Source organism: Prionailurus viverrinus, unplaced genomic scaffold, assembly GCF_022837055.1.
Source record: "Prionailurus viverrinus isolate Anna unplaced genomic scaffold, UM_Priviv_1.0 scaffold_38, whole genome shotgun sequence".
In the NCBI taxonomy this organism is placed as follows: Eukaryota; Metazoa; Chordata; class Mammalia; order Carnivora; family Felidae; genus Prionailurus; species Prionailurus viverrinus.
The window spans coordinates 651011-669926 of record NW_025927606.1 but is presented as its reverse complement, the minus strand read 5'-3'; the positions used below and the strand labels follow the sequence as shown (position 1 = coordinate 669926).

Here is an 18916-nt window from a genome sequence, read left to right as displayed (position 1 = left end):
CATCAGCACAGAGCCCGATGCAGGGCTTGAACTCACGGACCGTGAGGTCATGACCTGAGCCGAAGTCGGACGCTCAACCGACTGAGCCCCCCGGGCGCCCCAGAAGTCTTCTTTTGACATGAAGGCTCAAGACCAGAAAAGAACTCTAGCATCTGTTGAACGTGCACTGCTGTATCAGTAAGTGTAACCAGAATGCTTGCTCTGCATCTCATTTAAAAGCAAATCACACTTGGGGCACCTGGGGGACTCAGGCGGTTAAGGTTCTGACTCTTGATTTTGGCTCAGGTCATGATCTCACAGTTCGTGGGATCGAGCCCTGTGTCGGGCTCTGTGCTGATAGCACGGAGCCTGCTTGGGAAAGTCTCTCTCTCTCTCTCTCTCTCTCTCTCTCTCTCTCTCTCTCCCCCCATCCCCCACTCACACGCACACCCTCACTCTCTCTCTCAAAATAAACAAACAGATGGGGTGCCGGGGTGGCTCAGTTAAGCGTCTGACTTCAGGGCATGATCTCACGGTTCGTGGGTTCGAGCCCCACGTCGGGGTCTGTGCTCACAGCTCGGAGCCCGGAGCCTGCTTCGGATCCTGTGTCTCCCTCTCCCTCTGCCCCTCCCCTGCTCACGCTCTCTCTCTGTCTCAAAAATAAATAAAACGTTTAACAAAATTCAAAATAAATAAACAGACATTTAAAAAACAGTAAAAGCAAATCACACGTAAGAATCCCCACGCATCGCTGGTGGGGATCTAAACCTCCGCGGCCTCTCTGAAAATAGTCTGGCAGTTTCTCGAACAGCTAAACAGAGTTATGACAGGACTTAGCAATTCCGCTCCCAGGAACACACCCAAGAGAAAAAAAAAAATACACTCACGCAAACACCTGTACGCAAATGTTTGCGGCGGGAATCACAACAGCCGAAAGGTGGGGGCGATCTAAACGCCCACCGACGGACGGATGGACCGAAAATGCAGCACATTCACACGCCAGAATATCATCCGGCCGTAACAGGGCACAAGGGCAGGGGTGACCCTGGACAGCCCTTCGCTAAGCTACAGGAGCCAGCCACACAAGGCCACGGGTGGGATGATTCCATCCCTAGAAAACGTCCAGAACAGGCACATCCATCCAGAAAGTAGTGCTCGCAGGAACTTGGGGAGGGGAGCTTGGGGTGCCTTTCAGGGGTGATGAAAAACGTTCTACAATTAGTGGTGATGGCTGCACCATTCTGTGAATGTAACAAACCCACAGAACCGCATGCTTTAAAAGGGTGAATTTCATAATATCTCAATAAAGCTATTGTCAAAAAAATTATTTTTTTTTTAGAGAATGCAACTCCCACAGGAAAAAAACTTCCCCTGGCCCCGAGGGGACACAAGGAGGTCCTGGAAACGGAAGGCCGGTGGGTTCAGAGGGTGCTGTTCACCCTCTGGCTTTGCCCTCCCGAGGGCCACCTTTGTACCCGGGGCTGGGGATCCCATGCCCCTCACATCGTGAACGCAAGCACCTGTCGCCAGAGGAAAAGCCGTGGCTGATGGAGTAGAAATGTCCCAGGCACCTGCGTGCAGCCTCAGCCTCCAACGTGCCCGGGGCCAGGCCCACCCCCTCCCCAGACCTCAGGGTCTTTGACAAAAGTGAGGGCTGTGGGACTCAAGAATCACAAAGGTTCCTCCCCGTCCTAGGAGTCTAGCTCTGAAATTTGCCATAAATGCAAAGACAAAAGAAACAGAGATTGCAATCACGGTCACAGATAAAATATACTTTGTAGCCAAAGTATGGAAAGACACGGGCCTTTTTAACAGTGAATATTTTGTATAATAAAAAACAATATGTCGTTATTACGTGCATATGTTCCAAATAAGACAGCCATTAATATACGAGAGACAGCTGGTTATCCTTCGCATCTGTGGTTCTGAGATAACACAGTTTTCCTCTTCTGCGTTCAAAAATGTTTAAGTCTAGTATGTTTCTTACTCAACAAGGTTTGATAAAGTCCCCTCCAGCAAAAGGACGTAGCACCTTGACTACCAGCGAGGTCACAAGAGCAGGCTGATGGACAGAAATCACTCTCACCTCCACTGACTCAACAGACAGAGAGGACATCAGGCATGGAAAATGTTCCCATAAGCATTAATAACCTGGAAAAGGGCCTAGTGGCCTCACGAACATTTCATCCACACTTGCAAAAACAGAGCAAGGGAGGCTGCAAGCATAAAAGACATTACCTTTCAAGCCCGAATGGGCTGGTTAAAAAACTTTTAAAAGGCACAGTCTCTTAAATATAAACCTTATAGGAGATCAGTAAAATCGATACACCTCTAGCTGGATTGATCAAGAAGGAAGAGAAGGCACCACTTACCACCATCACCAAAGAAAGAGGGGGCATCACTACAGAACTTACAGACATTAGAAAAATACTAAGGGAATAGAGAGAGGCGCCTGGGTGGCTCAGCTGGTTACGCTTCCGACTCTTGATTTCAGCTCGGATTCTGACCTCGCTGTTCAGGGGATTGAGCCCCGTGTTGGGCTCTGTGCTGGCAGCTTGAAGCCTGCTTGGGATTCTCTCCCTCTCCCTGGGTCTCAGCCCCTTCCCCTGCTGGCACAAGGGCACACAAGTGCACGCACTCTCTTAAAATAAATAAGTAAACATTTAGGGGCGCCTGGGTGGCTCAGTCAGTTGAGTGTCTGACTTCGGCTCAGGTCATGATCTCATAGTTCGTGAGTTCGAGCCCCGTGTCGGGCTCTGTGCTGACGGCTCGGAGGCCTGGAGCCTGCTTCGGATTCTGCGTCTCCCTCTCTCTCTCTGTCCCTCCCCCGTTCATGCTCGGCCTCTCTCTGTCTCAAAAGTAAACATTAAAAAAATTTTTTTAATAAAATAAAATGAATAAACATTAAAAAAAAAAGAAGAAAAATACTAAGGGAATAGTCTACAGACGTGATGCCAATTAATTTGACTGCCTGCATGAAATGGATAAGTTCCTGACAAAACAGTAATTACCAGAACAGACTCAAGAAGAAATAAACCTCATGGAATAATTCTCTCTCAGCACATCAAGACGGCGGCCAAGTCTCTTATCCGCTGAAGAACACAGGGTTACCGACCAGAGCAGGTTTTTAAATGCGGACAAAGCTAGTTGGTTCGGGCAGCGACGTCTCCTCGAACTTTCATTTCTGGTGGTTTTTAAAAACATATATTTAATGCCATCTCCATTCATCCCCCCCTCCCCCAGCTCCTATCCTCTCTGAGACTCTGATCTTGCCGCAAAGTTCCTCAGGAACACCGCTCCCGTGGGCTGCAAGGAAACACCGTGTTCGATACATGAGGGTCAAAGGATACCGATCCCAATTTTAGCTATTTTCTCCATCCGGTGGGAGAGACGGGGCTCGCACGTGTGAGAAGACCACATGAGACCGCACGGAACAAAGTTATTACCGCGAGTGACCAAGCTGCCTACAGACAAGTGCCTCGGGCAGCCAGGAGAGAGGAGAAACTTCCAGCGGGCGGGAGTTAGCAAAGGAAGGCGCCCCGGAGCAAGAAACAGACGGCAAAGGGCAAGAAAGAGCAGACGTCAAGACACGACGGCGGGGACAAGGCTGGGGTTTCAAGCAATAACGAGGGGATGGGCACGCGCGTAGCGCTTTTAAGCGCACCCGTGACAGTGGCTCTCTCCCCACCGGGAGCCACACGACCCCCGTGAGAGCCTGACGACAAGAGTTACAGACCCTCTCCCCAGGAAAATACACGTATGTACCCGGTTCTGCATTGCGTTTTGAGGGCTGAGAAACACGTATGTGAGAAGCACGGGTCTTTGTAAACTCTCCTAACCCGCTTCCAGCGTGTTCCTCTTCCTGGGGCCCGACCCCAGCGCGGCCCCTCCCGGTTCGCCTCCCTCCACGAACAGGGTCCAGATCCCTGTGTGTTTGAGCTCCACGGCTCAGCTCTCCAGAACGAGGACTGGCGAAGCAGTGAGACGGCCCGTAGCAAAAACAGTTACGAGACGGTACTTGCTGGGCACGCACGATGTCCCGAGCCCCGTGGCAGACGTGCCGTGGGAATTCCCACATCCAGAAGAGGGAGCGGGGCCACGGACAGACCGACAGACAGGCGGTCAGGTGGCAGGTGCCTGCCGACCGTCGCCAACTGCGAACGTGGGTCGTCTCCGGGCCACGAGTCCCGGGAAGGGCCCTCCGCCGTCTGCCCGGATGCCCCCTTGCTCTCACAGGCGGCACCAGGAACCCAGAGAACGAGTGACAAGAGCTCAGATGGCAGGTGCCCCAGGACAGTTCCAGGTGTCGCATCCCCGGTGCTGCCTCCTCCCACAGCTCCGTGCTGGGGTCATTTGGAACACGGCCCGGATTCCCTGCAGCTGAGGCCAAGGTTCACGGGAGGGTAACCAGGAGCCCTCCCTACGTGACAGGCACGACCCTGGTGGGGGCCTTCTGAGGCCAACGGGCTGTGAGCGGGGCCTCAGACGCCTCCCTCTCCTTCCCCTGCTCCCAGCAGTTTGGTCGCCACTTCTGCTGGAGTCCTGACTGCCTGCCAGGCCCCCGCTGGGGACTCTGCCCGTCACGTCCCGCGCACACACACACGGCTCTGAGGCGACGTCCCCCCAGGCTCCCTGCAGGGCCCCAGAGTTTCCCACAATGCCCCACGGAGGTACACGGAGGCAGCTCTCCCGCGGACCCGGGCCCGGGGAGCTGGCCGGGATGCCTCAGGCCACCGGCCGGCCCCCAGCACGGAGCCCCCCGGGGAGCTCCCGACCGCGGGCCGGGCCGGGGTGAAGCCACCGGGAGGAGGACTGGGCCCAGGTTCCAAAAGGCCCACGCAGAAGCCAGCGAGGGGGAAACATTTCTCCTGCCGCCCAGAGAACTGCTTCTTCCCCCGCGTGAGCACCGAGAAGGTCCGCCCCAACACGCTGGGGACGGTCCCACCACATGGGGCGGGGAGGGCGAGGAGCTCCAGAGCAGAGTCTGGTGAGAAGTTTCCAGAGCGTGTTCCAAGCATGCTCCGCTGAGCTCCCACAGGCTGCGGGCCAGATGCTGGGCTCCTGGGGGGTCCTGGGCTGAGGGCGGGCGGGGACACGGCTCTGGCCGCCTGACGGCGATGACATCGAAACGCAGGCACCCAGAGAGTCACCGGGAAGGGGCTTCTCCCAGACCTGCCGCCCCGACGCAGCTGGCGGGGCGGAGAAAGCGGAGGGCAAGGGTGCGTCCCGCCTGGTGCTGGCAGCTGGGTGGCCTCTGGGGGGCGGGGGGGCCTCCCTCCCTCTCGGAGCCTCGGGGGCCTCGTTTCCAGACGGGGGACGTGCCGATAAAACGGACCACGAGGTGCTACCGGAGAGAGACGCAGGACCGCGACAAGGGCACCAACGCATCAGAGACACAACAGTCATAAACGTGCGGTGCCTGCAACACTCAGCGAGGAGGAAAACACTGACACCGTTAGAGGGGGGGAAAGGAACGACTCCCCCCGAGAACGCGGCACGGCCTGTGTGCACACGTCCCGGGGCGTGCACACGTCCCGGGGCACGCACGCGTGCGAGGGCACAGGATGTAGGAGAGAAGGTTGTGAACGCGTGGGGCGGGGGGAGGGTGCTGGACGTGGGCAGGATGTCTGTGCACGTGGAGGGGGCCGGGGGAGGCCGCAGGAAGAAGGGCCCCTCCGGGCTCCCGCGACACCCCCCGCAAGCCGCTGTCCTGACTCAGCGGGCCTCCAGCGACGCCCGCCCGCCTTCCGTGGGGCTGCCCGGAAGCCAGTCCTTAACCCCCAGAGAAAGGTCCCGGTGTCCCGGGCACCTGGCGAGAGACGGGTAACCGGTCACCGGGGACCCGGGTTCGCCCATCCGTGGGGAGGAACCCGCAATCACACGGCACGGGAGCTGGCAAAACCAGGCCCGCGACCGCCCTGCACGTCTTGTGAAGTGTGTTTACTTATTTTGAGAGAAAGAGAGAGAGAGAGTCCCAAGCAGGATCCGAGCTGTTGGCGCAGAGCCCGAGCGGGGCTCGATCTCAGGAACTGTGAGATCGCGCCCCGAGGCGAGACCCGGAGTCCGATGCTTAACCGACCGAGCCACCCAGGCGCCCCTCGGCGCGTTTCTGCAGAGGGAAGAAAATGCAGAGCTTCGAGAAGAGGAGGAGGGCGAGGGGTGACGGGAAGCAGGAGGGTGGGGCCGCCAACCGAGGCCCCTGTGGACACGCAGAGCGTGAGAAGGTGGAGAAAGGCCGCTGGGGCCAGTCCGATGCTCTGCCACCACCAGCCCAGGGCCGGGTTTCTCCGCACCGCAGGGCTGAGGGGAGGGAGTCCGGGAGCCCCCTTCCGTGCTTGGCTGGGGACGCACAAGTCCGGTGGGCAAGTCCTCAGCTCCTGCACGAGAGGGGAAGCGGGGGCTTTGTCTCCAGAACGGCACCCCCTCTCTTCCGCAGGCAACGGGCCGGGGGAAGGGGCCGGGCCGCTTTCCGCAGGGCTGGCGGCCCAGGGACATCCAGGCCACTCCGCCCTGTGCCTCCAGGTGGCCCCCGCGGCCGAGCTGCTTTCCTCGGGGCGGGAGCAGCGGCCAGGAGCCCCGCGAAAAGCCCCTCGCTCTGAAGGCCCGGGGCCTCCCGCGTCCAACGGTCCCGGGACGTCGCATAATCGCACAAAAGGACGAACAGCGCGGGACTGTGAGAAAGGGAAGAAGCCGCGCCTGGAGGAATCCAGCCACCCAAAGGAATCGGATTAAAGGAGCTGCTGCTGTGGCCAGTGGGAAGCCAGGCTCTCAGGCCAGCTGAGCCCCCACTGCCTGAAGGCTCCTCCCGGCCTCCTTTGTCCCCGAGTGGCCGCTGTGCTGTGGTCCCCGGGAGCCCCGGTGCCCCCTTGCTTGGCCCGAGGATCTGGAAGGCCCACGCCTGCCTCCCACCTGCCTGCGTCTCCAGCCCATCAGGACCCACACAAGCCTCTTAATCCCCGTCTACAAAGCCTCTCGTCTGGAAGCCGGGAGACGAGGTTTACGGCTCCGGGGCGGCCTATAAAACAGCGCTGCCGTGTGTCAATGCTCCGACCCCCTCCCCCGAGCCCCCTTTCTGGAAGCGGGTGCTTGTGCGGCTACACCAGGGCAGGGCGGGATAGAGGCCAGGTCCCTGCCAGGCCCACATCATGTCCAGGAAGTGCTACTTAAGTCAGGGCGGGGGTGGAAAGGCCGAGGCCCTGGAGCCGGACCACCCAGTTCTCCCTGGTCCCAGCTCCCGCACTCACCGCTTGTAACTCGATCCCTCCCGAACTCCCAGGTTCAGGAGTCTCGGTCTCTGCATCTGAAAAATGGGCCCCATGCCACCCATCCACAGCGCAGGTCACCCGGCCCCCCATGGTCTCGGGAGGAACCCGCAGCCCGGGGAGGAGACTGGCATCTTCCCCAAGGTCCCCCGCGTGGCTGGTGACAGAGTGGGGCCAATGACGGGACCCACGGAGGTTTGGGGCTGATGACCCATCAGTGGGCAGCCGTGGACACGGAGCTGAGACGGTCGGGTGACCCACAAGGCAGGGGTGAACCGCACCTGGCACGCGGCCACCTGTCACCTGCCCCACGTCTTCCACCATGAAGCACGTGATGTTTTTAATGTAAAACGCAACGCGGTCTGAAGATACCTTTCGAACACTGAGGCGGTTCCTACGGTATAATCGACTGACAGTCAGCAGCAAGCACGTTAAAAGAATAAAACAACATTTAGAACGCGTGACTGGCGTATAAACTCAAAAAGGGAAGACCTCTGTGGATTCACCGCTGATTTAAAACCCGCCCAGGGACGCCTGGGGGGCTCAGTCGGTTAAACACCCGACTCTTGACTTCAGCTCAGGTCATGATCTTACGGTTTGAGGGATCGAGCCCCACACCGGGCTCTGTGCTGGTGGCATGGAACCCGCTTGGGGCGCTCGCTCTCTCTCTCTCTCTCTCTCTCTCTGCCTCTCCCCCGCTCGCATGCTCGCTTGCGCTGTCTCTCTCACTCAAGATAAATAAAGTTTAAAAAAATGAGTCAAATAAAACCTGCCCGTTTGTAGGACCCCCAGCAGTGACCCCCTCCTCCAGGCAGCCTTCCTAGATCCCCACTGCCTCCCCTGCGCTGTCTCCCTCACTCAAGGTAAGTAAACTTCTAAAAAAATGAATCAAATAAAACCTGCCCGTTTGTAGCACCCCCAGCAGTGACCCCCTCCTCCAGGCAGCCTTCCTAGATCCCCACTGCCTCCCCTGCCCCCACGGGGGCCAGGTCCTGGCTGGGCCCTCAGCCCTCCCCGCGCTGACCCGCACACACCTGCCACGTGGCTGCATCCGGGTACCCACTCGGGAGGAGTGTGGTGCCGCAGGGAAGCCTTTGGACGCTGGAGCCGGATGGCCCGGTTCAAATCCCAGCTCCTGTACCTCCCGGCTGTGTGACTTTGGGCAAGTGACTTCCCCTCTCTGGGCCTCAACTTCCTCATCAACAAAATCGGAGAACCTGCCCGACACGAGGGGTGGAGGCTTCCACGGGGCACCGCGGGACGGCATCAACACGCTCTGCTTGTCATCGCCCTCCCCTCCCACCTCGCTGTGTCTTCGTGGGGACCAGGTGGACGGACGGAACCCCAGGGCCCTTCCTCGTCACCGGCTCTGCCCCACAGCTGTCACTAACCGGTGGGCGGGGTGTCGTGGCCACCGTGGGCTCTACCTTTGAGGGGCCCTCCTTGGGCCGCGGGCCGCTCCCTCGCCCCCACTGCACTCTCACCCAAAAGCCCACCAGGCGGAAACAGTCACCCCCAGCGCTGCCCGCTCCTGCCCGGGGCCCCAGCACGCCCGTCCTGGCCCAGCTGAGCCACACGCTGACCGCGACCTCTGCGCCAGTCGTCTGAGGCTGTGGCACCTCGTGGAAGAGACCCAACCCGACCAGCGGTCACTGCCGCAGCAGGGGAGAAACGGCACGCGGCCCGGGCGGCGGGGGCAGGGGACCGGAGCGCCACGGGACTCACGGCCAAGCCAGACGTCTGTCTCGGGGGTCTTCTCCACACACCCCCCCGGTCCTGCTCCTGCCGACGGGGCCGAAAGACGAGATGGCTACTGCTCGGCAGCTGTACAGGAGCCCAGGGGCCCAGCCAGCAGGCCACCGTCTACTCCCATTTCACAGACAGAAAACTGAGACCCAGACCGGGGGAGAGTCTTGCCTGCGGCCACTGTGAGTGCTGGCGCTCAGAATCCGGGACTTCTGCCTTCCAGGCTGGAGCGAGTCCAAAGCCCCTTCCCAATTCTTTTTTTTATTGTTTTAATGTTTATTTACGAGAGAGAGAGAGGGACAGAATTCGAAGCAGGCTCCAGGCTCCGAGCTGTCAGCACAGAGCCCGACGCGGGGCTCGAACCCATGAACTGTGAGATCAAGACCTGAGCCGAAGTCGGGGGCCTGACTGACTGAGCCCTCCGGGCGCCCCAGCCCCATCCCAATTGCTAACACAGTCCCTCTTATCCCAGGGAGAAGACCAACTCCCACCTTCAAACTCAAATTCGACGTCAGGAGACCTAGGCTAGGAGCGTGGCCGTGGTCACGTTTAGTTGGTCGACCTTAGCCGACGTAACCACCCAAGTCGTACTGTGTCATTAAAACCCACTAGGGGCGCCTGGGGGGCTCAGTCGGTTGAGCCTCTGACTTAGGCTCAGGTCACGATCTCACGGTTCATGGGTTCGAGCCCCGCGTCGGGCTCCGTGCTGACAGCTCGGAGCCTGGAGCCTGCTTCGGGTTCTGTGTCTCCCTCTCTCTCTGCCTCTCCCCTGCTCGTGCTCCCTCTCTCTCTCTCTCTCTCTCTCTCTCTCTCTCAATAAACACTAAAAATAAATAAACAAAAACTAAACTCCCTGGTGGGAAGTCTGAACTGGAAGCGTGAAACACAGAGCTCCCAGGGGACTGAGCAAATCCCTGCTCAGGGGCGTCTCCCCAGGAGAAACGCAGACATGCGTCCACACGAAAAGCTGCACGCGGACGTTCAGGGCAGCATGGTCCCCGGGGGGCCAACAGAATCAGCACCCACGTCCGCCAGCCGAGGCGCGGGTGGGCAAAACGCCCATCGGTGCGGGGACGCCGTGCTGACACCTGCTATGGCCGCGGCAGACCGGGGACGCGCGCTGTGTCCAAGGAGCCAGGCACAGAAGACCGCGAGTCGCGTGGCTCCGCGTATGTGAAATGTACAAGAGGTACACCCACAGACACGGAAGGGACGCGAGTGCTTGCGGGGCTGGCAGGGGTGGGGGGGGACCGGATAGTGCCGGTGGCCGCACGACTCCCTGAATGAGCTAAATGTCACCGAGTTGTAGGCTTTAAAAGGGTGAATTTTATGGTGTGTGAATTACATCTCAACTGAAAAACAGATGAAACAAAAACAATGTCTTCGCAAGGTCAGGGCGCCAGGCCTGTCTGCCCGGCCCCCTCCCCTGCCCTCTGGCACCCCAGCTTCCTCGTGGTCCCCTGCCCAGACCGTCCTCCTGGCTCAGGTGACAGCCCCCAGCCCTCCCCCCTCCCCCTGCCCACTCATTTGCTCGCAGCCACAGCCCTCCCTGCACCCCATCTGGGTTACTCACTGTGGGATCCTGGGCCCAGAACAGTGCCTGGGACACAGCAGGTGCTTCATACAGACAGACTGAACAAAAGAATCGAATCCTTTCAGCGACCGGCACAGCTTTCAAGATAAAAGTCCCAAATTCCTGGGCTATGCTTACAATGGCCTCCCTCACCAGTCCTTACCGCAGTGCTGGAATCTTCTGGAAGCTTTAAAATACCAGGGGCTCCAGGGCTACCCCTTAGAGATTCTGATTAAAAGGCTGGGTTAGGGCCCAGTCACTGGTATAAAATTCAAATGGATTCAAATTGGCTCTCAGGCAAATCCCACTCGCCGCATCTAGGCCTTTGCACATACTCCCCAGGAGCACGTGACTCTCACATGGACCCGGCTGAGTCCTTTCCAGCCTTCGGACTCAGCTTAGAGAGTGCCTCCTCCAGGAAGCCTTCCCTGAACACACCAGCTTCCCACCCTCCTGCAAGCTCCCGGCAGGTCCCAGCACAGAACTCGGCACGCCGCACGACCATGGCCAGAGCGTGTCACCGCCTCCCCACCCCCCACCCACACGAGCAGCCAGGGGCAGGGCCCGCCTGACTCCACGGCACGTCTTCAGAGCACCTGCTGGCGCGTAGGTACGCAAACAGCTGTCGACCTGCTGGGTGGAATGTGTGTTTCTCCCGGGCGGCCACGGACAAGAGTGGAAGCATGAGCAGGGACGAGGCAGCTGTGTCCCCGTCACAGGACTGCCGGGATTTCTTTCAAAACCTATGCGTCTAATCAGCTCGTATTGCTGAAAAAGTACACCGGCAAAGTGGCATTAGGCTGTGGGCTTGTTGGGCCCCCTGGCATAGTGTCGCCCCCCAAAAGGTGATCCAAGAGGTTTCCTGACCCTAACGTGGGACAGAATATCACGGGAGGGGCCCCCACGTCATACCCTGAGTTTAAAGCCCCGACCCCACGAGATGGGGGAGATACTGAAGGAAGGCGTAAACTCCCAGGTTCAAGATCACCAAGGGAGGGGGTCTAACGCACAGCCGGTAGCTACCGCTACTGATCCTGTATCACATACTTGAATGTTGCTAAGACAGCAGATCTTAAACGCACAGAAAAAAGAAACAAAATAGCGGCGTGGTGACACCGGTGGTGATCGTTTTATAACATATAAATGTTTCCAACCAACATGTTGCACCTTAAACTCACACAATGTTATATACCAATCAGACCTCAGCACAGCTGGGGAAAAAAAAAAGAAAAGAAAGAAAACCTAGACCCCGGGAAGGCGCCCTCTCCTTTTGACAGACGGGGAAACTGAGCGAAGGTCACAGGGCGAGAAGCTCCCTCCACCACGGCCCCCGTCAACCTCCCACTTGGGGCTACGTGGCCATCGGAGGCCAAGTTCCTAGATACTCTTCCTGGGGGCCAGACGCATCACCCCTCTCCCCGTCCCGACCAGGATAGGGACCAGGGGCAGAAAATGAACGTGATCTCCAGACTTGGGTGCTTCCCCAGCCCAGAAAACGTGCCGACTGGGGAAACCTGCCCACAACCTACAAATCCTCCAAAGACAGTCACAGAGAGCTAACCTCCCAAGAGTAAGATCCCGAGAGATCTAAGCAGAGAAGGGGCCGGAAAGTTCTGAGGACTCTGGACTTCACCAAAGACGGCCACCCTGCGGCCCTGCCCCTGCCCTTCCCTGCTTCCAGGGAGGGCTGAGCTCTGGAAACCTTCTGCCTCAACCTCCTCTTTCCCAGTTGCCTCCAGTCACCTCCAGGTTTAGGACAAGACGCGTCTGGAGCGCTCACTCCTCTGAGCAGATGGCTTCCAACATGCCAAGAAAAGCACAGCCCTCCCCTCGGAGGAGGCGGTGGGAGCTCGAGAAAGGCCCAAAGCCCATCACTGCCCAGCTGCCGCCAGGGAGAGAGGGTGCCGGTGTCGGCCCAGCCGGGCAGCCCCCGCCCCCCGCCCACCCCGGCATCTTCCGGAAGGCTCCCCGCCTCCAGTCACCTTGCCTAGGTGTCCCACGAGCCCACACCGGGCTGGGGAGGAGGGCTGCCAGGCCCTCCCCGAAGAGCACGGAGCCGTGTGGGCGCCGAGAGCCGGGGAACAGGGGAAACAGATGTGCGTGCCGGCCCCGACAGGCAAGTGATGACAGGCGCTCTCTGCGGGCCTCAGATGTCAGCCTGGAGACAAGAAAGGGGCCGCGGCAGCAACACCTGTTTTGGGTGCGGAGGCCACGCTCCGGGGGCCGGGCCGGGTGTCCCCTCCGTGAGGGGCCAGGGGGCGGTTAGGTAAGCAGCTGCACGCTCCGGTCCCCGGAACGCTCCCCGGACAGACCGCTTGCAAAGGAGGCCGAGGGATCCCGCGGCGGACCGTCGGGGACGGGGACAGGCTTGTCCCACCAGCAGCGGGAGGTCCCAGCTGCAATCTGAACACCAGAGCAGGGCTGGGAGAGCAAAACCCCACGGTGCCACTAGTCAGCAGGGCAGAGAACGGGGAGTACAGGACGTCCGGGCCGGCCAGCGGGGGACCTTCAGGACCTCAGGCCCGTGCAAGCTGACCTCCTGCCTCTCCGCTGCTCGGGGGGCGGGGGGGGGGGGGGGGGCGTGTGGGGGAAATTAGAACCACGTCCCTCCAGGGCACTGCCACCTTCACAGCTGGAGCCCCGGGGTCTAGAGAGCCTAGAGGCTGGAGCACAGACGCCAGAGCGGGCCTCCTGGGTCCAATGCTGGTCCCGCGGTTACCAACTGAGCGACCTTGGGCCAGTCACTTGACCTCTGTGGAGTCGTCATTTCCGGTATGAAACGGAGGCAGCAGCACCTGCCTCAACAGCGTTGTGGTGAGGGCTCAGTAAGAGTGAACACGGGGGAAGCACGTGGCACGGTCTGGAACGCGGAGAACATTCTAGAAAGGCATCATCATCCCTATTACGTCCCCAGCTGCCATCTCGGGCAGCCTGGCCAGCTGTGCCCCCTAGCTCCAGAGGGAGGGACGACCGACCCCTTATCCCCCGCAGAAAGGCTGGGGGGCAGAGGCCGCGACATGGCGGCATGCGGGGGCCGCCCAGAGACCTAACCCCGAGTCGCCAGCACCTCAGGGACAGAGAAGGGAATGAGTGTGTCCCGTGTTCCCACCGGGCACCAGCCACTCTCAGACCCCAGACCTTCCAGAGGAAGGATCACCTCGGCGTCCCAAGCGCAGTCCTGTGCACGCGGCCGGCTCAGAGGTCTGGTGGTTTACACGGCACGGTGCCTTCCAGGAGGCGTGCGCTCGGCTGGACCGAAAAGCCGCAAACACGATCCCGACAGAGGGTGTCGGTGACTCCTTTTCTTTCCTTTCTCTTCCTCTCTCTCTTTCCCGTCCCCTCTCTTTCTCCATGTTCTTTCACACCGTTTAAAGCTGATTCACCAATGAATGAACGTTGAGCAGGAAACAACGGAGGCATCGCGGGAGGCGGTATAGACGAGGTTCCGGAACATGCCGTTCCGGCTCAGTGGTTTCCCTGTGGCTACCTTCCAATGCCCCTGGCCACTCCCACCCAAGTTCTCAAACCACACGGCGGAGACAGACAGGGCTCGGGGGCTGGCAGGAGCGAACCCTGCCAGCCCCCGCCGGGAGTCCCGGGTCTGTTTCCAGCCGCACTGTGTTGAGGCCTCATGCCCACCGTGGCGCCTCTGGAGAGCCCCGGCCCCGCTTTGTTTACGGCTCCGCGGGAAGTGGTATTCTGTGCCGGGCTCCGCGCCCCTCCCCCCGACACTGAAGGCGCTGCACTTGCCTCCAGATCCCCAGCATCTGGAACAGTGCCTGGCTCAGAGTAGGCGCTCCATAAACATTCGTTAAATGAATGGCAGGGAGGGAGGAAGGAAGGGCAGGAGGCTGAGTTTCCGGCATTCTACCCTCTCACAGGCGGGAGCTGATGCTCCCCCGTCCTCCCTCTGACTACTGGAGCCGCACGGCTGCCCTCCCCACCCCGCCTCCCCCCTACCCCGCCCCCCCACCGCCAAGGCTGATGGCCTCGCCACCCACCTGGACGGCTGCCACGGCCTAGCCCTGGGTGGATCTCTTCCCGGCGCGTTCCAAGCCTTCTTTCAAGGACTTCTTCTCTCTCCCCTGTGCCTCCAACTCCAAAACTGCCTCCTGTGCCTGACTCCGGGGCCTTCCGTGCACACCAGCCTCGTCCCCCCCCCCCCCCCCCCCCCGTCATCCCCACTAAGCACCGCTCCTCCTCCTCGTCTCCGCGCCTCCTCACCCGTGACCCCTCCCTCTCCACCGCACCCCGCCCGAGGACAGAGTGAGGCTGGGGGCTGGGAAGACGTAGGTTGAAGACCCACGGCAGCCACCTCTACTGGTCGTGGGACGGTCACTGATGCCACCTGACTTCTCTGACTCTCGTCTGCGAGATGGGGGCAAAGAGGCCTCCCAGGAGCAGACGCTTTGGAAAAGGCGCCAAACCGAGCAAGCCAGCCAGCCTTCCCCATCTCACGCTGACCCCTTCCGGGCAGACTCCGGCTTGCGTTTTCATCCCCACGAGGCTCCCCTCCACCCCAATCTTCCCAGCTGGACTGTTTCCTCAAGTTCCTGCCCGCGAGGCCCGCGCTTGGCAGCTCACCAACTCCCGATGAGTGAGCAAATCAACAACGGAAAAACTCGCCACGGCGTGGACGCTGGGCAGAGAGCAGTCGGAAACCTCAGAGAGGGCGCTGTGGCCAGCACGCGGCACCGCCACGGAGCCCGAGACCCGCGGCCACCCCGCGAAGCGACAGCCTCACAGAGGAGCTGGCCTGCCTCCTAGAACAGTCTGCCCGACACACCAGGTGGATGGGAGGGTCCCACTGGGCGCCAAGGGCTTGACCTTCCGGGGGCATCCGAATGCCGCGGCAGGCGCTCCGAACCTCCGCTCCGCACCAGGGGGACGAGCACAGACACGTGCTCTCACGTGCTCAGTTCCCAGGAGACGGGGCGGGATGCTTGGGGACGGCGCTGGTGGCGCAACACATGTTTACGGAGCGCCTACTCTGAGCCAGGCACTGTTCCAGACGCTGGGGATCCGGTAGCAAGCGCAGAAGCCGGGCTCACCTCCCAAGTCCTGGCCCTTCCGGAAACCGCTTTAGATTCCCAGCAGCAGATCCACAGGCTGGACCGCCGCGTGCCGCTAACGAGGAGTCCGCACCCACAGCGGGAGCGATGTGTGCCCCCGTTTAGAACGAGAGGCCCAACAAAGCCCCCAGCGACACCTCCACGGCCCGAAGGGGACGCGTGCAGAGAAGGTAGCCTGGGCAGAGCGCGACGGCACAGAGCAAGCACCGGTCGCGGGCCCCACGCCCGCGACGTGGTACCGTGACAGGCATCCGATCAAACAGGCCGGTCTCACGGTCTCTGGTGGGGATTAGGGTTCAGGGCCCCCTCGGCCACGACGGTGATCCCAACTTACACACACCTACTCCCCCAGACCCGCTGGGGGCAGGTCCTGCCTCGGCCTCTGCAGAGGCAGATCCAAAATTAACTGAGCCCTGTCTGGCTCCTGCGGGGCAGGCAGCGTGAAGGCAGGCGCCTTATAAACAGGGCGCCAGCAACCCCCCCCCCCTCCTTCTGCACAGCTGATTTGCAGAGAAGAAAGACTCTCTTCCTGCCGTGGGGGGGGGGGGGGTAGTCTGCTCAGGCCACTGTCCCCCAGGGTCCCAAACCCCCACGTCTGAAAATCTGGTTCCATCTGCTGTTAAGCAACCAGAGGGTCTCAAAGGACAAGTGTGAACTTGGGTGTGGAAAGCTGCAGAAGCTACACAGTGCGAGCGTTGGAGCGGAGAGGACCGTCCACGTCTGCTGCGTTTCCAAAGGGGTTCAGTGCAGAGACCTCACGGTGACCCGCGTGGCCGCACTAATTACCAACGTTATCAGGCGGATGACAGACGCGCCCCGAGCTTCCTCCGTGTGACAGACTCCGCTCGCTGCAAACACCCTCAAGTTCAGGCCCGCGCCTGCCCTTTTCCGCAGTGCCCTGTTCCGCCACAAGACCGGTCCCCCCCAACTCCACTCGCCTGCCAGCTCGGCCAGGCCGGCGCTGTCCCCCAAGCACCGGCCCGGCGGCCCCAGGAGGGCACCTCCTACTGGAACGCGGCACACAGAACCAGTACAAACGCCTCCCCGGCAGAGGCACAGAAAACAACACGCCTTCCTTCCCCGCTCGGATCGCAGAGGCCAAAGAGAAAACCGCCGCTTACCTTCATCGCCGGTGCCGCCGGGGAGCTCCAACCGAGGGGCCCCTGGCGGGCCAGCCCTTGGCCGGCGCACACCAGGGTCCCACACTCCACGCAGGCGCCGATGATCAGCTGCCGCCCGTCGTCCACCAGCAGGCTGTGGCTCGCTCGCAGGGTGTAGAGGAACAGCGGCAGCCGGGCGACCCGCACGGCCCTCAGCCCAAGACACCGCTCCTTCTCCTGCCGGCAGAAGAAGCACACGAACGTCTCCACCCGGTACTGTCGAGACCAGGCGCTGACGGTGTGCTGGGCGCCGCGGGCCTCGTGCTGCAGCCACTGGCCCAGCAGGTCGTGGTAGCACAGCACGCAGGTGGCCACCAGGCCGGTGGAGTCCGCGGGCCTGGCGCGTGGGGCGGGCGGGTAGACGGTGAGGAACGGGAAGAAGGGCTCCTTTTCGCCCAGGCGGCCGGAGGGGTTCACGTTGAGCTGGAACTCCTTCCCGGGGCCCAGCTCGGCCCCGCAGACGTAGCAGACGGAGGCCGGGCTGCCCGGGGCCGACGCGGGCGGCTCGGAGAGGGCGGGGTCCGAGGCAGAGAAGGCCTGGTGGTACCTGCCCAGGAAGCCCTGCACGGAGGTGATAAGTTCGTCGTTGTGGCAGGCCCGGTACAGGGCCCACACGTCCTCCAGGACGCTGAAGCACTTGGGACAGCTCCGGACCTCGCAGCGCTTGTTGGGGGCCCGGGCGTTGGGGGGGCGGGGCAGGAGGCTGAGGAAGGGGAAATGCATGGAGCCCCTGGGGGTGCCGTTCAGGATCCTGGAGGCCACGGCCCGGGCGTCCTGGGTACAATCCTCCCCGCAGAGATAGCAGGCCTCCGGCAGGGCCCCGGCGGGCGGGCCCTCCTCCCTGGGGAGCCGGCGGCCCTTGGAGGCCATGCCCGGGGCATGGCTGTTCAGGGGCACCACGTACAGTCGCTGCAGGACGGGCACGTTGGCCAGCTCGAAGCTTTGCCACTGCTGCATGAGCGAGGAGAAGCAGCAGGGGCACACCAGGGTGCTGCCGCCCTCGCTGATGGGCTGTGCCCCCGGAGGGGGGCTGTGCAGCCACAGGAAGGGGAAGAAGGGCGCCTGAGCCAACTTTTCCTGCTTCTGCACGTGGATCTGGTGCCGCGAGGCCGGGGCCAGCGGCGACCCGCAGATGTAGCAGCAGAGGCCCTCTGCTGGCGCGGCCCGGCTCTCCGGGGAAGCCCAGGGACCGGCGCCTCCGTTCTCCTTGTCTTTGGCGCCGGGCAGAGGCTCCTCCTCGCTGGTGATGTTGATGTCACTGTCCTCGGACACGCAGTAGCTCCCGCGGGTCTCCCCCTGCGGCCTGCTCTCCGGAGGAGTCCTGGCGGCCGTGCCCGGAGGCACTCCTTTGGCGCCGTCCGCGGGGGCCGCCTGGGCCGGGGGGCCTTGCCAAGGGTCCTGAACGCCCCTCAGGACTCTGGCCCGGGCCTCGGGGACCCAGTGCCTCCCGGCCGTCTTCCGCCGGCGCCTCGTGCCGGCCTTGGGCTCCCCGTCCCCGCGCGGCTTCGAGGGGACGCCCTCCTCCTCCTCCTCCTCCTCCTCCTCCTCCGCGTCGCCCTGTCCCGGAGGGGCTCCCGGCGCCGGCCTCCACTCCTGGCAGCGGCCCGCGCGAGGCCCGGGGCCCGGGGGGCCGCGCGCCGCCCCCGCCGCCGCCGCCGCCGCCGCAGCCGGCGCCCCGTCCCGGCGGGGACTGGCGGCGTCGCGCGCGGCCGGCTCGGGCTCGGAGAGGGGGTCGGTGTCCGACAGCTCCGACAGCTCGGAGTCCCGCGTCTCGTCGCCGGCCGCGCCGCCCAGCGCGTAGGCGACGTTCCACTCGCGGGGGCCCCCGGCGGCCCCGCGGCGCCCGGCCGCGCCCGCGTCGCACTGGTGCGGCCGCTTCAGCCAGTACATGCGCTTGTCCACCGGCGTGCGGGCGCGCTCGAACGCGGCCCACTGCTCGCCCAGGAAGCAGCGGCACACGGCGCACACCAGCACGCAGCCGTCGGCCGGGCACAGCTCGCGCGCGCCGGGCGCCGGCTCCTGCTGCTGCAGGAACGGGAAGAAGGGCTGGGCCGCGGCGCCGGCGCCCGCGCCCGCCGCCGCCGCCGCCGCCGCCGCCGCCACCGGCTGCCTCACCTGCAGCTT

General features: G+C 62.0%; 1 protein-coding gene across 4 annotated transcripts in view; it reads right to left on the bottom strand.

Moving 5' to 3' along the window:
* Positions 1-18305, bottom strand: part of GSE1 (Gse1 coiled-coil protein) — a 390726-nt gene extending 372421 nt beyond the window's left edge. For 3 of the 4 annotated variants that reach the window (XM_047846322.1, XM_047846323.1, XM_047846325.1), the window contains exon 1: positions 16754-18304. In XM_047846322.1, coding sequence (XP_047702278.1) covers positions 16754-17749 — 996 coding nt within the window. In that variant the 5' untranslated portion in view covers positions 17750-18304. Of the gene's footprint in view, positions 1-16753 lie in introns of all 4 variants that reach the window. The other variant, XM_047846324.1, reaches the window with a different exon arrangement.
* Between the last annotated feature and the right edge of the window lie 611 nt (positions 18306-18916).